Below are 23,455 nucleotides of genomic sequence, written 5' to 3'. Positions count from 1 at the left end.
GAGCTAGGTTAATAGTCGGCTCCGTTACCGACCTCCCGACTCAGCAGCATTAGTGGCAGAACAACTGAGAGAAAATTTGGAATGCATTTCACATACATTTTCTCAGCATTTTATAGTCTTAGGTGGAGATTTCAATTTACCAGATATAGACTGGGACACTCAGATGTTTAGGACGGGTGGTAGGGACAGAGCATCGAGTGACATTATACTGAGTGCACTATCCGAAAATTACCTCGAGCAATTGAACAGAGAACTGACTCGTGGAGATAACATCTTGGACCTACTGATAACAAACATACCCGAACTTTTCGACTCTGTATGTGCAGAACAGGGAATCAGTGATCATAAGGCCGTTGCAGCATCCCTGAATATGGAAGTTAATAGGAGTATAAAAAAAGGGAGGAAGGTTTATCTGTTTAGCAAGAGTAATAGAAGGCAGATTTCAGACTACCTAACAGATCAAAACGAAAATTTCTGTTCCGACACTGACAATGTTGAGTGTTTATGGAAAAAGTTCAAGGCAATCGTAAAATGTGTTTTAGACAGGTACGTGCCGAGTAAAACTGTGAGGGACGGGGAAAACCCACCGTGGTTCAGCAACAAAGTTAGGAAACTACTGCGAAAGCAAAGAGAGCTTCACTCCAAGTGTAAACGCAGCCAAAACCTCTCAGACAAACAGAAGCTAAACGATGTCAAAGTTAGCGTAAGGAGGGCTATGCGTGAAGCGTTCAGTGAATTCGAAAGTAAAATTCTATGTACCGACTTGACAGAAAATCCTAGGAAGTTCTGGTCTTACGTTAAATTAGTAAGTGGCTCGAAACAGCATATCCAGACACTCTGGGATGATGATGGCATTGAAACAGAGGATGACACGTGTAAAGCTGAAATACTAAACACCTTTTTCCAAAGCTGTTTCACAGATGAAGACTGCACTGCAGTTCCTTCTATAAATCCTCACACAAACGATAAAATGGCTGACAACGAAATAAGGGTCCAAGGAATAGAAAAGCAACTGGAATCACTCAACAGAGGAAAGTCCACTGGACCTGACGGGATACCAATTCGATTCTACACAGAGTACGCGAAAGAACTTGCCCCCCTTCTAACAGCCGTATACAGTAAGTCTCTAGAGGAACGGAAGGTTCCAAATGATTGGAAAAGAGCACAGGTAGTCCCAGTCTTCAAGAAGGGTCGTCGAGCAGATGTGCAAAACTATAGACCTATATCTCTGACGTCGATCTGTTGTAGAATTTTAGAACATGTTTTTTGCTCGCGTATCATGTCGTTTTTGGAAACCCAGAATCTACTCTGTAGGAATCAACATGGATTCCGGAAACAGCGATCGTGTGAGACCCAACTCGCTTTATTTGTTCATGAGACCCAGAAAATATTAGACACAGGCTCCCAGGTAGATGCTATTTTCCTTGACTTCCGGAAGGCGTTCGATACAGTTCCGCACTGTCGCCTCATAAACAAAGTAAGAGCCTACGGAATATCAGACCAGCTGTGTGGCTGGATTGAAGAGTTTTTAGCAAACAGAACACAGCATGTTGTTATCATCGGAGAGACGTCTACAGACGTTAAAGTAACCTCTGGTGTGCCACAGGGGAGTGTTATGGGACCATTGCTTTTCACAATATATATATAAATGACCTAGTAGATAGTGCCGGAAGTTCCATGCGGCTTTTCGCGGATGATGCTGTAGTACACAGAGAAGTTGCAGCATTAGAAAATTGTAGCGAAATGCAGGAAGATCTACAGCGGATAGGCACTTGGTGCAGGGAGTAGACAAATGTAATGTATTGCGAATACATAGAAAGAAGGATCCTTTATTGTATGATTATATGATAGCGGAACAAACACTGGTAGCAGTTACTTCTGTAAAATATCTGGGAGTATGCGCGCGGAACGATTTGAAGTGGAATGATCATATAAAATTAATTTTTGGTAAGGCGGGTACCAGGTTGAGATTCATTGGGAGAGTCCTTAGAAAATGTAGTCCATCAAGAGAGCGGCGCGTTTCCTCACAGGGTTATTTGGTAATCGTGATAGCGTTACGGAGATGTTTAACAAACTCAAGTGGCAGACTCTGCAAGAGAGGCGCTCTGCATCGCGGTGTAGTTTGCTGTCCAGGTTTCGAGAGGGTGCGTTTCTGGATGAGGTATCAAATATATTGCTTCCCCCTACTTATACCTCCCGAGGAGATCACGAATGTAAAATTAGAGAGATTCGAGCGCGCACGGAGGCTTTCAGACAGTCGTTCTTCCCGCGAACCATACGCGACTGGAACAGAAAAGGGAGGTAATGACAGTGGCACGTAAAGTGCCCTCCGCCACACACCGTTGGGTGGCTTGCGGAGTATAAATGTAGATGTAGTTTTGGACGGTCCCTGTCCATCACTACATGAAGTGTGCCAGCACCCGGTTTAGCTGTGCTTGTGCTCTCGCGTTTCCACTTCACAGCCACACCATCAGCAGTCGTCCTCGGCAGCTTTAGAAGGGTTTAAATGTCACTGATGCTTTTGTTGCTCACGTAACAGCCAATGAGTAGTCCACGACTTACCCATTCTGCTGTTACTGGTTCTCTACTGACAACCTTGTTACATTGGGGTGTTCGGAAACTTCTGATGAAGTAATGTATGCCATATGAGCTTGTTTTGTTTAGGTTGCGCCGATGTCGCACAGAATCGCATGTTTTCATAAACAGAAAAAAAGGAAACCTGTCTGGTTAGCTTGACTCAGGGTTTTAATATAAAAGATTTGAAGAGCGCCAATTGGGTTTCACATGGTCAAATATTATGGTTTCCCCTAAATCACTTATGGCAAGTGCCGGGACGGTTCCGTTGGATCCTTTACCCAATGTCAGCTTCTGCTCCGTTTTTAATAACGACATCGTCTACGGGACGCAAAACCCTAACCTTCCTTTCTTGAGAATTGCTGGTTACGAAGGACAAGAAAATCTATTTCTTTGGTCTGAGACGAATAATTTTGTTTAATATTCGAATAAACTAAAGAATTTTTCTGTAGATAGATTTACATATATTTCAGGGTCTTGTTTTAGATCAGTAATTAATCGTGATAGTATCGACCGATTTCAATTCCGCTGTTTTCCGTACAAAAACGGTGCGATTTGGCGCAGTGGCTAAGGGCATCTAGAACGAATTTTTCCGTCGTTTCCTTCCACCTTTTAAAGTAAATATTCGGTAGTTTCTTCAAAACGCCAAGACCGATTTTCCGTCCCACCCTCAGGTAATCTGAGCTTGCGCTCCGTCTATAATGTCCTAATTTTGGTGTCCTTTTTTCGTTTATTTAGAAAGTTTTCGTATCGAATGATCTTCTATGAATTCTGGTGGAACAGGCAGTTAATTATGCTACCAAACAAAATGGACGCGGTTCCAGCGTAACGATTACGGATGTCTTTATCACACCTCTTTCTGTGAAAAACGATTAAAGGGGATCACTTTGTCTTTGGGTTCTGAGAAAGATCTCCTGGCAGGCGGGCTACGTTACTCGTTAAAGCCATTATGTCGTCTAACATAAAACAGCTAATAAACACCTTCTTTGCTTCTTAGAACCTCGTAATTGCCACTGCGTCTCGTTATTTCATTAAGAGATTTGTTAACTAATTAGTTGACGAAATTTTCAGAAAAGCATTTTTTTGGACTGTAAATTACCAGTTATTAGAGACCGACAGGGAAAACAGTCAAATATCTGAAATATGTAACATGACGTAACTCAAGTACTAAATTAGCTATTACCTTTCCTAAATAATAATTTACGAAAAATATGGCATGTTTGATCGTACGGAAATTCTATGCTTCTGTGTCCATATTTTATTTTTCAAGAACATTCCGAACAAATAAATTTTGCATTGCATTTGAGTTATCAATAATCGTGTGATATATTTGAATAGACATCCAGAAAACACCACCACGTGAACAAGGACTCGTATATTACCTTTTTCAAAGTTATCTTTTCTAATTATTATGATACGTCGTAAAATTGTTCGGATAGGGAAGCAACGTTGAAGCTGGCAATGATTTGGAAAGACCGAGCCGTAACCATGCTTACTAAATTGAGAGTGATTAAATCTCTTATTTCCAGTTCTCCTTTATGGGGCTGGGCATGGACAGTAACTGAAGAGGACGGTAAAAGAACTAATGTTTTTGAGTTGTTGACATACAGGAGGTTTTTGAGAACATCGTAAATCGAAAAACAAATCAGTCCTCCAAGAAGAGTTTGGTACTGTTTCTTTTTCCACCGAATGCTGCAGTATGTTGGTCACATAGATCGACGACAGGAGGGTAAGTTGGAAAAGATGACCATCTGAGCCAAAGTTAAAGGGAGAAAGACTGCTGAGACGATAGATGGACCAGATAAAGAAGAAGACAAACCAAACATGCTGGCCAGCTACTGCGAGATGTGGAAGACTGGGAAAAATGGAGACAGGCGTTTAAGAGGATAGTGTGACGAGTCACCAACTTTCAACTATGACAGGCCGGGTGCTGATGATATCCCGTGCTGTTATGCAGTGGTCGAATGTGTTTACTTGATAAGCCCAAAGTTTCGCCCCCCCCCCCCCCCCATCTATGTCGACACAGAGCGAGCGGTGGTGGCGGCTGGGGATTGGGGGGGGGGGGGGGCTGTGTTGTCATGGGAGTCACAAGTTTTTCAAATTCGAGAGCAATTCGGCGTTGTCGGTTGCTGTCGCGCATTGCCGCCACCTTCACAGAAGATGGGAAATTTAACGTACTTGCCAAAAGCCAAAAGCCGAATGTCACAAATGATGTGTTTGACACTTTCTACCGCTTTTCTGTGCAGCCTGTTGTAGACCTGCTAGCGTTTACCCGGATATGGGTCTTATCAAATCGAATCCCGTGGTTTCCTGACTACAAAGTTTGTTTCGCTGCAGCCGTTCTATCCGTTTTTCAACAAAAAATATCTTTCATGCTCCTCTGTTTCATTATTGTTCTCCTCACAATACTCACATACACCTGTCTGCAACTATACAGCATTTTGCACACTTCTATTTTTTGGCGAGAATCCTTGGCAGACAACATTTTTGTGTTTGCTAGTAGGTATGTGTACTACAATGATACGCCGCTTTCCCAAAATCTTATTCAGTTGCTCCTGGCCAAGTTTTTCGTGTACAAGTATGCCTGAAAACAACATTGAAGCGAACGTGGTGAGGTTGACTGTCATGTAAAGAAGACACGCAGTTTCACCTACGAATTTGAGCAGATACAGCAGTTGTATTATCTCTCGGAACGTTTAGTATTCCTAACTTCATGAATTACCTTCGATCAGAAAACTCTTCAAATAGGGAGCGTTGGCATTATGGCTGGCGCTGTGTTTAATGCGGTCCTTCATTTTCTCCTATTGATTGCAACCTCATCATGTGTGCTGGTTACTGATGAATGGCATTATCTTTAGTAACTGCTTTCCCAACGTTTCACTTTACCATTAAATTATCTCTTCCATTGTCTCATTAATTAACCACGAACGTAGTTATGGGCCCGATCTCCCTCTCCCCGCCCCCCCCCCCCCTCTCTCTCTCTCTCTCTCTCTCTCTCTCTCTCCGTAGCCGCAAATTTAAGCTTTTAGCTTATTTCCTGGTCATATAAAGGTCATTATTTCGCTTTTATGTTTTTGCTCGCAGTATAATCTCGCGCGATGCCATAAGGAAATATTACTGCTCGTTTGCGACACTTTATTTTTCGAGTATCTTGCTTATAAAGTAACATTTCTTAGTACTTGTACATAATTTTTTAAATTTCTTCCTGTAGCGTGTTGTAATTCCCATTTTTCCCTCATCTTTTTTTCACTTGCCTAAATGTCTCACTGCGTAGACGCTCTGAGAGCGCCTATGAATAATATCTGTGATGCTCTGGTTTTCCACCATAAGAAACTCAGTGACAGATCTCTGCTTGGAACGCACTTCTGTTACTGACGCCATTTTGAAGGTTACCTAAAGCGCCGCCACCTCCCAGAAATTCATGAAACTATAGTGGCTGAGACGAGAATATTCCACGATGCCCCACAACAAATTCCGAATTTTTTAAACCGCAATTGGCCGAGGAAAATTGTGTTGCATTATTTACTGAATTCCCCTCGTAGAACGCTGTTCTCAAAGTTGTAAGACTACAGAGGCGCGACAAACAAAATTTTACTATTAACCGTTACTGTAATAATCGCTGAAGAGTGGAGTACGTGGATAGGGAACATTCTTTAAAATCACATGATGTCATGAATCTCTTAGAAAATTTCCTTTGGGTAATGTTGTTAAATCTCTGTGCATCTACACTGAAGAGCCAAAGGAACTGGTACACCTGCCTAATATCATGTAGGGCCTCCGCGAGCACGCAGAAGTGCCGCAACACGACGTGGCATGGACTAGACAATTGTCTGAAGTAGTGCTGGAGGTAACTGACACCATGATTCCTACAGGGATATCCATAAATCCGTAAGAGTACGAGGGGGTGGGGATTTCTTCTGACCAGCACGTTGAAAGGCAACCTAGATATATTCTCAATAATGTTCATATTTGGGGAGTTTGGTGGCCATGGAAGAGTTTAAACTCAGAAGAGTATACCTGGAACCACTCTGTAGCTATTCGGGACGTGTGGGCTGTCGCATGTCCTGCTGGAATTGCCGAGGTCCATCGAAATGTACAATGGACATGAATGGTTGCAGGTGATCAGACAGGATGCTTACGTACGTCTCACCTCCCAGAGCAGCATCTAGACGTATCAGGTGTCCCATATCACTCAAATTTCACACGCCCCGCACCATTACAGAGCCTCCAACAGCTTGAACAGTGCCCTGCTGACATGCAGGGTCCACGGATTCAGGAGGTTGTCTCCATACCCCGAATACATCCCCGCTCGATACAATTTGAAACGAGACTCGTCCGACCAGGCAACATGTTTCCAATCATCAACAGTCCAATGCCGGTATTAATGGGCCCAGGCGAGGCGTGAAGCTTAGTGTCATCCAGACATCAAGGGTATAAGAGTAGGGCTTTCGCTCCGAAAGCCCATATCGATGATGTTTCGTTGAATGGTTTGCAGGCTGACACTTGTTGATGGCCCAGCATTGAAATCTGCAGCAATTTGCGGAAGGATTGCACTTCTGTAACTTTGAACGATTCTCTTCAGTCGTCGTCCGTCCCGTTCTTGCAGGATCTTTTTTCGGCCGCAGTGATGTTGGAGATTTGGTGTTTTACCGGATTGCTGATAGTTACCGTACACTCTAAAAATGATCGTACGGGAAAATTCCCACTTCATCGCTACCTCGAATATGCCGTGTCCCATTGCTCGTGCGCCGACTATAACACGACGTTCAAACTCACATAAATCTTGATAACCTGCCATTGCAGCAATAGTAACCGATCTCACAACTGCGCCAGACACTTGTCGTCTTATATAGGCTTTGCCGACGACAGTGCTGTATTCTGTCTGTTTACGTATCTCTAAATGCGCACGCCTATACCAGCTTCTTTGGCGCTTCAGTGTATGAACTACGTTATAATTTCTATTCTACACGCAGAGGATTGCAACTAATTGTCCATCGCGAAACAAGTCCTCATAGGTACGAATGGCTCTGAGCACTATGGGACTTAACATCTATGGTCATCAGTCCCCTAGAACTTAGAACTACTTAAACATAACTAACCTAAGGACATCACACAACACCCAGTCGTCACGAGGCAGAAAAATCCCTGACCCCGCCGGGAATCGAACCCGGGAACCCGGGCGCGGGAAGCAAGAACGCTACCGCACGACCACGAGCTGCGGACCTCGTAGGTACTAGTTGTAGGTTGAGTGATTCGGAAGAACAAAGGTTGTCAAATGACAGAATAATTTCTAGCTACTGATAATATTTTCGCTTTTTAACGAGGTGAACTGCTCATTGGTGATCGTGTATGCACTATACAGAACTGTTATTCTATGTGGTTGAGAGATGGTATCACACAATGACAATGTCTTTACTGTCACACATGTATAACAAACGTTTTGTTACACAACGGTATTTCAGTAATGAAACTCAAAGGTACTTAGGAATGAGTTTTTTCATAATTTCTTCATGCGTGAAGAACTGTAATATGCTATCTTGCACTCGGTAAAAATAATGATTCAGCGTACATAAATTTGAAACAGGCGCAGCTTACTGCATCGTCCAGTCGCACTAATGACTACCTGTTAAAAACCTGAATAACAACCTTTTACAGCACGGGCAGTGTCAGTGAGGTTCTGGAAGGGATCTGGAGGCATGTCGACGTGGCCAGTTGCGCTAGGCTTCTCGGTTGAGGATCCATTGGGCGTACAGCACGACTGAGGAGGTCCCACAGATTCTTGATTGGGTTTAAATCCGGGGAGTCTGGTGGCCAGGTGAACACATCCTGTTGTCCTTCTAACCACACACGTCCATTGCGAGCTGTGCGGCACGTTCCGAGGAAAAGCAAACTGGATATAGGGGTGGACACGGTTCCCAAGGGCAGATGCATACCTGCGTTAGTCCGTTGTGCCTCCCAGAATGACGAGATACCCAGGGAACGCCACGGAAACATTCCCGGACGGTAACGCTCCCTCCTCCTGCCTGGACCCTTCCGACGATCGCTGCAGCGTGTTTGTTTCCAGACGTTTCATGCCGATTGAGTAAAAAACGTGATCCATCAGAAAACGCCAGCTTCGCCACTCAGTGGACGTCCAGTTGCGGTACTGACGTACAAATTCCAGCCTTCGTCGCCGATGAAGGGCAGTCAGCACGAGTGCATTAAACAGGGGCCTGCTGCAAAGGCCCGTAGGCAGCAACGTTCGGTGAACCGTCATTGAGGAGACACTGTCGGTAGCCCCATTGTTCATCTGGGCGGTCAGTTGCTCAATAGTGTCACGTCTATTAACCCGTACACATCTCCGCAACCGTCGTTCACCCCCTCCTCCTCTCCTATGGCCCGTGGTGCACTTCAGTTGTCTCGGCGCCGGTTTTGGAAAGCGCTGTTTTGCGATGGTCGGTATACTTTAACCACGGCGGCAAGCAAACAGTTGACAGACGTAGCTGTTTCGGAAATACTTACACACTTGTCCGAAAGCGAATGAGAATGGCCTTTTGTATATCATCTAAATCGCTCCGCGTTTCCACATTACCACAACGACCGCATTGTTCCCACGTCCCCCCCCCTCCCCCCCTCCCCAGACATGTTTCATATACCATCCACTCATCCTTTGCTAGTGCTGCCACCTGCTGTCTGTGTGTGGTTATTACATGTTGAAAAAGCAAAACCTAAATATTTCTCACACCATCCCAAATACACGAACAACATTTCGCTAACACAGATCTATAAGATATCAATTTGGATGCGTAAAAAGCATATAAAAGCCTATCTTGAAAGACAGGCAAACTGGTTATCAACCAACGAATGAATCTTGATAGCATCCGCTCTATTTTACAAATACTGTGCTCTACTGCAATATCGCACGGTTTTGAATTCGTGTGATGAAATTATTTACCTGTTGGAAAAAGGGAAGAAGTAAAAGTACGCGGTTGACAAAGAGATAATCAGAATATTATCAGATACACCGAAAAAATGTCGAATGTAAAAAAAGGAATGTCTAAAAATCGAACACGGATCAGCGGGCTTGTGGTCTAACGCCCCGACCGCCGACCGCGCTCTGCTAGACGCGTAGAACGACGGGTGCACAAACTACAGTATGGAAACACAAAACCGTTAACAGCGCGAACATTATTAACTTTAGGTTCAAAAATGGTTCAAATGGCTCTGAGCACTATGCGACCTAACTTCTGAGATCATCAGTCGCCTAGAACGTAGAACTAATTAAACCTAACTAAACTAAGGACATCACACACATCCATGACCGAGGCAGGATTCGAACCTGCGACCGTAGCGGTCACGCGGTTCCAGACTGAAGCGCCTAGAACCGCACGGCCACACCGGCCGGCTTAACTTTAGGCCCTATATTATATGAATAAAATGTATGTTCTTAGACGATCTTTGGATGTGCGCTGAAGTAGATGTACACTAATCAATGTTCATTGAGGTGACGAAACTCGTGGAATAGCGATTTGCAGATGGCGGTAGTATCGCGCACACAAGGCAAAGAAGGGCAGTGCATTGGAGGGGGGTGGGGAGGGGGGACTGTTATTTGTACTCAGGTGGTTCATGTGAAAAGGCTTCCGACGTGATTATGGCTGCACGACGGGAATTACCAGACATTGAACGCGGAATGGTGGTTGGAGCTAGACCCATGGGACATTCCATTTCGGAGATAAGATTAAGAAAATTGTTTGGTTTTTTATTTCCGATAAGATCTGCAGACTGCAGGGATTCCGTCCTCATTTTGTACAGAACAACTTCAACCCCTAGGATTGGGGCTTAATGATAACTGAATTTATTAAAAAAATTAGAAAATTTTGTCCAAGAATCAAAAAATAATGTGCAAAACGATTTACGTTGATTGCTTCATAGTTTTTCCAAAAAAAAAATCGTGAAAAATGTTCATATTATAGGCAACTGGGGAGAATACACACCTAACTAATCGTCATGTTAGATGTTGCGAAGTGCATTTCCTACTACTGTTACATGTACCCAACAGGCCAATGTACAGTTCATGGCGGAGGGTACATCGTAACAAAATGTCACCGATTTTTTTATCGTATTCAACTCGTACACCGGGCGAGGTCGGGGGGGAGGGGGGAGGGGGGGAGGAGAATAACTGTCCATATGGCTTTGTACGTGCCGTAATCTCTCTTTTATTTATCTCATGATCCCTACGCGAGATATTCGATGGTGCAGCATAGTGACGGTACAGGAAAAAAGGCAACGCCGCGTTCAGGCCCTGAGGACCACCCGAAAGTCGACCTACTGCCGAGCTTCCTCAATCATTTATCATCGGCTGCGGTATGGAGCGGCATGGGGTTAACACATCGTACTCCTGGCCGTTGTCTACGTTTCCTCCTAATCGCGTAGCTCTTCGGTTGGCATCACGAGGCTGAGTGCACCCTGGCCCAGTCCTCCCACCAAGGAAAAATTCCTGACAAAACCACGAATCGCCTTCGGGTCCCCCGAATGAGTGTCCGTCGTGTTGACCACTCGGCTGATGCGGACAATGACCGTGCAGTCTCCTTCGAATACCGGCTCTCTGACTTTACCCAGCAGGGTCTCACGATAATTGTGGCGCCTTTCTTCTAAATATTCGCATTTAACTTCCTCGAGCATTTCCGTTAGTTATACTTTCGTATGGATCATACCTTCCTGTCACGAGCATCTGCATTCGTTCAATATCTGTTGCCTGACCTACTCGATAAGGACTCCGAACAGTGGAACAGTACTCTAGATCTGGTGGCACTAGCGTCTTGGCTTTGCTTTACAGGTACATTACACTTTCCCAGGGCCCTTCCAACAAATCTAACTCTTCCATTTACTTTCCTGTTGGTTACCATCCGACTACAGGCACATTTTCAATCTAGCATCACTATCTAAGGCTTTAGAATACATGATTCACGAGCAGCTTACTAATTACCAAACCTCAAATAACCCTTTAGATGAACATAAGTCAGATTTCCGCAAAAATCACAGCGCGACGAGTACTGTGTAACCTTCCCGTATAGATTAAAAAATATAAAATAATGTGTAACCTTCCGGAACAAAAAATAAAAAATAATTAAATTTGGATAATTAAATTCTGGCGTATGAAGACTGATAAATCGTAACTCATGAAAAGCTGATAAATATTAACGTAAGCAGCGCTACTCCATGGCGCTCTGAAATCAATTTGAAACTGTCCGTGAGAAATAAACTGAAAAATTCTTACCTCGTGATGATGGTGTCGCCGGATAACGCTGTCTATATATCTGCTCGTAAATGGCACAACTTAGTGCAATGCTGGCCTATCTACTATTACTGGATAACATTCGTCTGAGATCTGAATTACGAGAAAAACTGACTTTACTTAGTGACACAGCTGCACAGCTGGTAGTCTGATTACTAAAGAGCACATGACTATGATCTGACAAAAGTTCTGGAATATTTTAATTTAGATAAATGACTGGATCGGGACTGGCAATGACTTAAGGGGAAATTATGCTTTTATAGCTGACCGGTAAAAACAACTATATTCTGAATCTTTTTTACGTTATTGATAAAGATCTACAATCCATTACACGGGAACATTGAATATATTACATATCTGGGTCAACTGGTGCTGACAAATCACAAAAGAAAATATTGAAACAAATTCATATTAACATCTCAGACAAGTGACTTAACTACGCGCATGCCAATAAAAATAATAAAATTTACCCTACAATAGATGCTTGACTTACTTACACGGTTGATTTTTCATTATATTAACAATTATTCATTTGTTCATCATCATCTGATTCCACTGTATCATTTAGCTCTGCGGCTGATCACAATTATTATTCAGTTCCATATAGTAAAATTATACAATTTTTTCTGCACTGTGACTTTAACGACTGCTAACTATAAACTGAGCTGCACGAGCGACAGACTACAACTACACTGTCGCAGCGAGCAACTGCAACTGCGGCAGAGACTGCTCTGACCTGCGACTCTATTGCAGCTCTCTTTTAACAGGGGCAAAGATATTTTATGTCTCAGGCAGCGCCTGTGAATTGTCGTTCTAGCAAGTGAAGAATACATCGAGACTACATCTGCTCCAGCAGGATGGTGAACCCCTTACAATTCATATAAGAGCAACTGACGAACTGAAACACGCCATGAACAAATAAGAGGCGACCATTCTGCGCGTTTTGGACTTCAGAAAAGCTTTCGACACTGTCAATTTTGACATTCCACTTGCTTACCCCACAAGTCAAACTTTTTCTTCAGGTACTGTAAAGTGGTCCCTTGCAGACCGCCAACAGTGTGTGATAATAGTAACAAAAATGTCGCAGTAAAGGGATGCGAGACCGCTACGGTCGCAGGTTCGAATCCTGCCTCGGGCATGGATGTGTGTGATGTCCTAAGGTTAGTTAGGTTTAACTAGTTCTAAGTTCTAGGGGACTAATGACCTCAGCAGTTGAGTCCCATAGTGCTCAGAGCCATTTTGAGCAGTAAAGGGATGTACTACCAGGGCTCGCACACTTTTCTCATTATTCGGCATGTTAGTGATGTGCCGACTAGTCTCCCTTAGTGCAAATATCACTTTACGCTAACAACCTACAGTTACACCTAACCGCATACAACATACCGGTGCACGACCATTTAGCATGTAAATTCAGACTTACTGGTCTTATCAGAGAGGGCGCAGAACAAAGGTTTGAAACTTAATGGATCTAAAACCATTTGCTCATAAAAGACTTTTTTCCGTCAGTTCAAAGAATCTCTTCTTCCCAGAAAGAACTTTTTCTTCTCCTGCATAGAACTTCGGTATAATTCTGGACAATCACTCAGAGCGAAGTGAATACACAACTGGAATTTGTAAGAAGGTGTTGACGTTACATCATTCACTACAGAAATATATAACGGTATTACCTCTCGAGCTTAAGAAGAAACTCGTAGAATCACAAATATTCCCCGTACTTGATTTTGGTGGTACTGTTCTCCAAGGATTTTCTCATGGGAGCTCACTCTGGCTGGAACTGGCGATGAATGCTTGTGTGCGATACATTTGTGGCGTTCGCAGTTTCCACCATATGACTCCTGCCTGCGTGCATTGATCACTGGTGCATGCCGATAAGCGTACAGACGATCTTACCCTGAGTCCAGCTTTGGAACTATCTTCCTCAAAATATCAACGTATTTAAATACCTCTCAAACTGCAAAAGACATAACGGCCCACTTATTCTTATCAACCTCCTCCGGCACCACATTTCTCTTCCCCTTGTCTACAGAGTCCTGTATTGGAAGTCTGTTCTTTCTTAGCAGCTGTTATCACTATCGTTTCATTCTGCTCCTCTTTCACTATCCCTTCCATTTCTGATGACACAAATGCGCTAAACTAATAAATATTATTCATAAATCATATTATTATTATTCTAGGTTTTAAAATTTATTTACATTTTCTGGTAATCTAAGATTATACATCAGATTTAATTTTCGTTCTCCGTTTGTGCCTAGCTGTACATAACTGTGCTTCAGTAATTCCTCTTCTAATTAATGTTGGCATTCCTTGTATCCTTGTCGCCGGTGGTCTCCCTCTTGTCTCCCTTCCTGGTGGTTCGTATTCGGTGATCCGCCGTGGAAATCTCTCATCTGAAATCAATTATATACCCTCATACCATATGAGTTGTTTTCCTTCCATAAAATCAATTACTGAAATTTCGATACCCTTTCTCGCCTGGATATCGTTGCAGACCGTCTTCAAAAGTCCATCTCAGATAGTATCAGTGTTTTCATGAAGGCTTTTCTTTTGTTTCCTTTGTAATCTGACGATCCCATGAAACACCATCTGTGAACTCTCCAGCATATATTCTTGAATTAATTTTATCTTGTTTATCGTTGTATGACGTTTTTACTGGTATATATTTCCATCCTTCAGTAGGTGCAATCGTTCCTTTCCCTTCTTAAAGCGGCACATCTTGATTTGTTCCTGCTACTACCTTGCATTTTGTTTCATTCATGTTGACCTGAGGGCCTCATTTTTTATACTTACTTTACTTTACATGTGGCAAGGGCCTTATCGAACATATGCCTGCTCTATGAGCCTCTTCCACTTCTGCCTGTCCAATGCGCTGTTTGTCCAGTTGCTGTTGCTGTTCATCCTAGTTGTGTCCTCCCGAATGTTATCCCGCCATCTGATTCTGGGTCTCCCTCTTCTTCTCCTTCCTTCTATTGTTCTGCTGAATGCCATTCTAGGTAGTCTATTCTCTGTCATTCTTGCTATATGGCCTGCCCAATTCAACCTTCTCCTTTTGAGCACTTCGACGATGTTACGGTGTTCGTACAGCCCTCTTAATTCTTCACTTCTTCTTATTCTCCATTTCATGTTATTTTCGTCGTACACAGTACCAAAAATTTTCCTTAGTACTTTTATTTCGAATATTAAAAGTTTTTCAAATCTTTCTTTCTAAATATTGTTTCACATCCAAATAAAATCACAGGTATAATGGTCGATTGATATAAGCGGACTTTGAAGTTGCTGCTAAGTGATCTTTTTCTTAGAATTTTGATGAAACTAAAAAGTGTCTTGTTTGCTGTTGATAAACGGGCATCTATTTCTATATCTGTTCTGTTATTATTACTAAAAGTACTTCCTAGGTACTTGAAGTGGTCAACAGTCTTGAAATTGAATCCATCTACAATCAGAGGTTCATCTTTTCTGGTTTTCTTACTTATGGGCAGGTACTCCTCTATTAATTTCCCGGTGATAAATTCATTGCCTTCATCTTGTGCCAAAATTAGCTGGTCAGCAGCAAATTGTAGTAGAATGTATTGGGATTCCTATGTTCTTATATTTTTCTTCCGTTTTTTCCAAAAGTTTTTTGTATTTATTTTATTAAGTGTCGATGACAGACTGCATCTCTGTTGCAGTTCCATTGCAGCTTTAAATCCAGGAATGAGAACGTTTTGTATGTATATTCATGCTGTAGAGTTTCATGTAGGTTCTGAATTGCTTCAGCTATGATAGGATTAATCGGTATGCATGCAACAGCATTCTTACCAATATATCCCAGTACGAAAATGGTTCAAATGGCTCTAAGCACTATGGAACTTAACATCTGAGGTCAGCAGTCTCCTAAACTTAGAAGTACTTAAACCTAACTGACCTAATGACATCACACACATCCATGCTCGAGGCAGGATTCGAACCTGCGACCTTAGTAGCAGCGCGGTTCCGGACTGAAGCACATAGAACCGGTCGGCCACAGCGTATCCCAGTACGCCGCGCATAAAAATGTGATTTTCCGATACTCATACTTCGAGTTCTGTTGGTGGTAGAAATGTAGGGTTAAGCGTTTTGGATATCGCTTGGTCTAGGGGCCTTATGTGTGCCCAGAAGAATAATCTCCTTAGTGTCAATACCCTACAGTATAGGGTCATAATATGAATGTTACACACTTTCTCGTGCTTAGGCAAATAGAGCAAATTGGTGGGTTCTTTTTGCATTTAATGTGGCGTATGGAGGGATCGATAGGACTTTTGGAGGCACCATTATTTCGGGGGCAGTTCCTCGGAAAACGGCAATTTTTTTTACCGTATTTTCGTCATTAGCGGACGAAACCCCACCCGAGTCATTAGATGGCTATTCACAGCAAGTGACTGAAACATTTACGGTATATTCCTAAGATCCCGATCTCGAACAGCCTTAAAAATTTTCGTGATAACTTTATCCCTTTCCCAGATACAGAGGTTCAAAGTTACCCTACTCGTACACGTGAAATATGCAAGTGAAAATTAAATAGCTCGATTGATGACGAGTATGCCCGTGAATGAATGAATGATTAATACATTTGCGTAAATTCGTGGACGGTTCCTGAGAAAACCCTAAAAAAGCGTTTTTCACCATTTTTTCGCTGTCAGCAGCGGACCAAACCCCAGCGGCGGATTCCAAGAAGGCTATGCACAGCCAATGGCTGAAATTTTGACGATACATACCCAAGATCCCGGTCTCAAACTGCCTTGTAAATTCTCTAATTACCATACTTGTGCTCCTAAAGTGTGGTATGAGGAGAAAACGTAAGTTATTAAGTGATTTAGCAGCGAGAAATATGATGTAGAGTGTCTCCATTACCATCAGAAGGGTTCTGGCAACCCCACGTTGTAGTTTTTTGTGCACGTAAAATCCGATATGAGGTGTAAAATTAGTTTCGCATTATTTCAGTTTCACATAAATAAACTGTCTAAATTTTACTACCCACCAAACAACGGAAAAGAAGGAAAGCTGCTAATCACCATATAGCGGAGATGCTGAGTTGCAGATAGGCACAACAAAAGGACTCTCACAATTATAGCTTTCGGCCATCAAGGCCTTCGTCAACACACACACACGACTGCAGTCTAAGTTATAATTGTGAGAGTCTTTTTGTTGTGCCAATCTGCGACTCAGCATCTCCGCTATATGATGAGTAGCAACTTTCCTTCTCATAATATTGTTACTACCCAGCAAGTTCTTTTCATATGAGTGACATGGCCTGCTGTGGCAGGGAACAGAAGGGAATCAGAGGGAAAATGCTCCTGTCAGAGCACAAATAAGGCAAATATGCTCCTGTTTATTGAAAGGCTCTGACTGACGAATGGGGTACCAGCTTCCTCGTTCTACCTTCCTCGACACCTTTAAAATTTTTGCAAAAATATTGGCATACGATCATATCGCCCTTTTTATGCTGAGAGAGGAGGAGATAATGGCAGCGGAAAAGAGATGGAGAAATGGAGAAGTAATAAATGCTGGAAGATAGTAGATAGTGGTTGTGGTGCAGAAAGAGCGAGAGAGACAGAGGCAGTGTGAGAGATAGAAAAGGACACAGAGGCAGTGGAACATAGTAGATAGTCAGAGAACGGTGCTAGGAAAAGGGTAAAAGATACAGTGCCAGGAGGAGAGAAATAAAGAGGAGAAGGAGTGGAAGCGGCTGAGAGCCAGTGTTAATGAGAGACAGAGTCCATGACAATGACAATGACAATGACAATGAGGAAGAGAGAGAGAGAGAGAGAGAGAGAGAGAGAGAGAGAGAGAGAGAGAGAGAGAGGTGGGGGGGGGGGGGGACAGGAATGAATGAGATAGTAGCAGCAAGAGAGAACAAAAGAGAAACAGTAACAACAAGAGGCGACAGTAGTAGTAGGACAGAACGAAGGCGACTGTGGCTGTGAGACAGAAAACAGTGACCGCTAGAGAGGCACAAAGACATAATGACAATGAGTTGGGCAGAGTGAGTGAGTGAGATTGGGCAATTGCGAGTGGATGGGTATGGGAGGCTTAAAGCAATGGATGAGTGGGTGTGAGTGATTAACAGTTACAGCAGCTTTATGAAGTGAAAGGTGAGTTTTATCTTAAAAAGAGCGCGAATTTATTCACATGCCAATATTTTTAAAGGTGCTGGGGAAGGTAGAACGAAGTAACTGGTATCTCAACTTTCAGGCAAAGCCTTATTAAAGAGGAGCATATTCGCCTTTTTTGTGCTCTAGTAGGAGCATTTTTCCACTGGTATTCGATGATTCTAAGGCTTTCCACAAACTGCATAAAAATATATTAGCATAGGCTTTCTCTATGTCTACAGATATTAACTGAAGGGGCTGATTTTCAATATCTTTCTTTTCACGTATTTGTTGCAAACAAAATATACAGTCTGTAATTTTTTTTTTCTCTTCTGGAGTCAGTTTTCTCTTGGGCTCAGTTTCTTTGCATTTTGTCTCTAAAAATGTTTAACGACTATTTGTCACAGTTAATCCTTAATAATACTTATATTAATTTTTCCCCTTCGTATGAATTGTTGATATAACTTTTACTTACCAAACTTTGGGGATGCTTTCGCTATTTACACATTTTTCAAACAGGTTTCTCGATAGCTCACGTAATTTTACCATATCCTATTTCAAAACTTCAGTTGGGGATTCGTCCAATTCCTGTAGTTCTTCCATTCTTTAAAATTTTGATTGAATTTTTTATCGTTTCTATGTTCAAAGAAAAGTCTGCATTGTCCTCTATTATCTCTCTTTTGTTATTAATCTATCCAAAAAAATTTCCTTAATTCTGTCAGCAATTGTTCAAATCATTCTTCTCAAGTCTGGATATTAATACTTATAATTTATTGTGTTTCTTTAGAAATTGCCTCAATATTTTCAGTGGCGTCCAAGCTCCCAAGCTTCTTTTTCCTCCAATAAAATTATCATCAGCTTTATTATTTATCTTTCCACAATTTTTATTTTTTAAGTGTGTTGGCATTTCTCTAATTTTTACTTCTTGCAGTCTTCATCGTGCCTTGTCCCGAATATTTTGCGTATGTAACCATTTTAAATACCACTGTTTATTTGTAACTCTTTCTCTATGTCTGAATAAAAATAATACAACGGTTTTTTCCTTGCACAATTTATTACTCCTACTAGAGCTTCTCTTTTGCTGCCTCATGTAAAGTATTAGTGATGTATCTATATTTTTGTATTATCATATTTGGTCAATTATGTTTCATCTAACTTATTTCTGTATAGATGCACTATACTTCCATTTTCTAGCCTATTTACGTCATGCTTTGGAACCCTTAGCTAAGTTTTGAAGTCACTCCTTTTTATGCTCTGACGTCTTGTGTTTTTAAGGCTGTTTTCGCCTAATTATTATGTAATTAATTATTGATTTTTATTGAAGTTTATACTGATGCCATGCATGTCTATGAATTTCTTTACGCAGATGAAAACCATTTAGAATTTGTACTGAATTTTGTTCACATACATTAATTACTCTAGTGCCATTATTATTCACTACACTTTCTCCATGTGCTCCTACTATTTCATTTCTTACTTATCTCCCGGTTCTGCTATCGAAAATTCGGCCAATAATCAATTCCTTTCTATTTCCTACTGCTTCATCTATGTCGTTCAATTTGTCGAAGAGGGTAACTTCGATACGATCTCGTACATCTTCGCTTATTACATAGGCTCCTATTACGATAGTTTTGCGTCTGTATAAAGTTATATTTACTTTAATCAAAATTTCATTTATATGTTCCCAGTTTGTAACAATCTTCTGTAACTCTTCGTTATTTATACTCCTCTCTTTGCTCTTAGATGTTCCTGCACCCCACTACGTTTATGTACATACTATTCTTTAGTTTTTGTGCTGTTCCCCTTCTTTTATCATTTCTTAAAACAAAATGATGTCTGGTTTTTTGTTTTCTAGTTATCTAATGACTTTCCAGAATGAAATTTTCACTCTGCAGGGGAGTGTGCGCTGATATGAAACTTCCTGGCAGATTAGAACTCTGTGCCAGACCGAGACTCGAACTCAGGAGCTTTCCCTTTCGCGGGCAAGTGCTCTACCAACTTTTTTTTTTTCGTTCGTTCTATTTGTTCGGGGCGGACGTCCCATAACACCTTTTCATAGTTCATCGTTGATCCATTAACTCCGTTTTTTTTATTACAGAGGGCAGCTGGCAGCTAACCCTCTGACCGAACACTCTTAGCTACCGTGCCGGCGACACACAGTTTTAATCTACCAGGAAGTTTCATCTAATGACTTTATTCCTTAATCTTTGACTATCCAATGTTTGAATTGTGATAGCCCGTTTGACAGCTTTTTACGTTGACCATTTAATCTGTCCAGCAGGGCCTGTGGCAGGCGTGCAGCATGATCTGGGGCGAGCGACCAGTACTGCAGGCAGCAGCGTCGCAGCGGACCGGCCGTTGTCCACGGCGTGGCAGACGGCACTCAACGCCACAGCCATGAGCGCAACCAAGAAGAGGCAAGTGCGCCGCGGGGGCAAGCCACCGCCCGACAGGCCCCAGAGAGCACTCTTCTGCCTCACCCTCACCAACCCCATTCGGAAACTGTGTATAGACGTCGTCGAATGGAAGTATCCTTTCAAATAAATATCTCTACCGCCTACCTCACGGCCTGGAGCCGATACGTGTGGTTGCACTTCTCGATACACTGCCTTTGTTAACCTGTGGGCAGTTTCTTTGTGTGTTTTCCTCTCTCGCTTACAGCAGCACGTGTGAACTTACTGTGACAGCCACGTAACTATCGTCTCAGTTAACAGCAAAAGTGTACACATTCCGCTTTTAACCTGCCCGTGCTTGCCCGTTAGCCAGGCAGGCAAGCTGCCGCACGTTATCGAGCACAACGGACAGGCTGCTCTACTTCCATCTAGGCCAAGCAGGCTACAGAAGTCTTGCTTGCCTGCCTGTCCGCCCGCCCGTCTTCCCTCTGTACTAAAATACGTAGCAGTTTATTCTGTACACTTTCACTGTAGTGTTATGACTAGGATTAGGAAGTTGATGAAATTTTTTTTTTTTTTTTTTTTTTTTACACGAGTATCACAAGAAGTGTCTGAATGAAATATACAGGATGTTTCACAATTCGTGTTACACACTTCTAGAGGTCTTAGAGGGGACTTATTAGACCAAGTTTTACGCACAGACTGTAATCTACCCCCGCCTTCCTACTTCCATCTATTGTCGACATTAAACAAAGTATTTTTTGAAGATTTGAGAGGAGCGAAGATTACAATGAACTTTCTTGTTTACTTAGCTTGTCTTGTCGAGTTGGCTACAGTTCTTCTTGTCTAGGGATCTGATTCTTGAAGATGAAAATGTCACATTTTAGGTCCCCACGGTTGGATTGATCCAAATAAATTTTGAGATTGTTGTTGCAGAATTTTTGTTTTTACGTAAATCTATTTTCTCACGTTTGAGTTTTCACATTTACAAAGCCGAAATTACATTGTTCGCACAAAATACAAAAATACGTCCAATCCAATCGGATTCATGCTTACTACTCCCATACTCTGCGAAATAACCGTATTCCAAAGGGTTTACAATTTTTCTTAACATATTTATTTCTTCTAGTTTCTGTTACATTATTACATTCGATTATTATTTCATAAACGAATCCAGAAACAAACATAATAACCAGTACAATATTGCGTAAGTAATAATAGAAATTTTAAGCGCACCAATAGTTCGTAATTTCAAATGTGTCTACACAAATAATTTTAACTGTACATTCAGAATTAGTTCTTATCGATTATAACATCGAGACTAAAACATTTTATAAAGTAATTCATTTTCATAAATTTTAACTTGAAATGTAACATACTCTGTATAAAATTATGCGAAAATTTTCAAAAAAAGCAACTGAGAGAATATTGAGCTGTCCAAAATTCGAAAAATAACACTGGTGTCGACAATTACTGTTGAGGAAAAGCAATGCTTGTGAAGGATGTACCGTTACAGGACCCATGTCCGGAAAAGTGATCCGACGGCGCTACAGAGCGCCAAAGTTATAGGCGCCAGCGCTTGTAAATGAACATATATACAGGGTGATACCGTGATGATATTACAAACTTTCTAGGATGATGCAGAAGAATAAACGTACCAATATGAAGTAACGGTACCTTTGTCGGAAACGAACGAGTCGAAAGTTATAAGAGAAAACCGTTCTCGTACTTCTGACAGCGGGATACGTCTACTGGTACCGTTGTTGACAAGGTTGTAGTGTGGGCAATTTTCAGGGGTGGTAGGATGGACCAAAACAAGGAAAAAATGTGCAGTAAACATGAACTCTAAAATGTATACCTTCAGAGCTATGAGCACTTGTTCATCCTCACTACAGTGAAACATATTTCCTCTTTTGAACAAGTGCTCATAGCTCTGATGGCATGCATTTTAGATCCCATGTTTACTACACATTTTTTCCTTTTTTGGTTCATATTACCACCTCTCAAAGTCGCCTAACCTACAATCTCAGCAGCAGCAGCAGCAGTACCTGTACTCCACTGTCAGAGGTATCAAAAAGGCTTTCGCTTATAATTTTCGACTCGTTCGTTTCCGGTACAGAGACCCTTACTTCGGATTGATGCATTTATCCTTCTCCATCGTCCTAGGAAGTTTGTAAGATCGTCACGGAATCACCATGTATAAACATACATTTACAGGCTCCGGCGCCTTTAACTTTGACGTTCTGTAGCGACCTTGGATGACGTTTCCGGACGTGTGTTCCTGCGTACGACTCGATCTACTAAGTCCCCTCCACAGCCTCTAGAAGTGTGTAACAATAATTGTGAGACACCCTGTATATCCATTTTGGGTCATTGTAGGCCAAATAATGGTGGATTTTATTTGTCTTTATTTCCTTTTTGGCGTATTTCGGGCTTGCTTATTTATTTCGATATGACGGTTTTCTCTGCAACTTCACCCTCTTTCTATACTCAAGTGAAACCATCATCGGGTCACACGTTTTCTGTAGTAAGCACAATCATGTCTGAAGGTAGACATTCTTTGCACCTGAGAACCGGAAGATGTCCATTATACTGCAACGCTAATTAAAGTTAGATTTTGGAAGTCTAGTTTCTGCAACACTAGTGTGCTCCAGCCAAATATGACTCCAGTTATACCTATTTTACTTATTCCAGGATGTCTGTTTCGGGTTAACTGAAATTATTCTAAGATGCAAAAATAGTTCAATCAAATTTCATGAAATGCATTTTTAACAAACACGAAGTTCACTAGCCACATTATGTTAATCTAAAAATTACATGGCTGAAAGGAGAAACTTTTCTTTCATTCTAAGCTTTCTTCACATAACGTTGCGTACCACCGGAACGAGGTTTTTAATATCCACAGAGCTACATTTTTTTACTACTTCAATTTTTTCCCTAAATTTAGAACCCCTATACACTGCTAAATGGCCTCAAGTCCTTACCATACATTTCCACGCACTTGTCAGCCGGTTTGTCCTCTTTCAGAATATTTATGTGGTGAGGAAACTGCTGGTCAAATTTACAAACATGTCGTAAGATACTCAAAGTTCCCAAATGAGTGCATAATA

The 23,455-nt window shown here is 41.8% G+C and overlaps 1 protein-coding gene across 5 annotated transcripts in view; it reads left to right on the top strand.

Moving 5' to 3' along the window:
* The window catches only part of LOC126471447 (muscle calcium channel subunit alpha-1-like), an 876,499-nt gene that overhangs the window by 260,767 nt on the left and 592,277 nt on the right, over positions 1-23,455 (top strand). For 4 of the 5 annotated variants that reach the window (XM_050099633.1, XM_050099629.1, XM_050099632.1 and 1 more), the window contains exon 2: positions 20,231-20,480. In XM_050099633.1, coding sequence (XP_049955590.1) covers positions 20,231-20,480 — 250 coding nt within the window. The remainder of the gene's footprint in view (positions 1-20,230; positions 20,481-23,455) is intronic. The other variant, XM_050099631.1, reaches the window with a different exon arrangement.

This window comes from Schistocerca serialis, chromosome 3 (genome assembly GCF_023864345.2).
Source record: "Schistocerca serialis cubense isolate TAMUIC-IGC-003099 chromosome 3, iqSchSeri2.2, whole genome shotgun sequence".
Taxonomy (NCBI): domain Eukaryota; kingdom Metazoa; phylum Arthropoda; class Insecta; order Orthoptera; family Acrididae; genus Schistocerca; species Schistocerca serialis.
The sequence above is the reverse complement of the archived record's forward strand: the minus strand, read 5'-3'. Positions and strand labels throughout refer to the sequence as shown.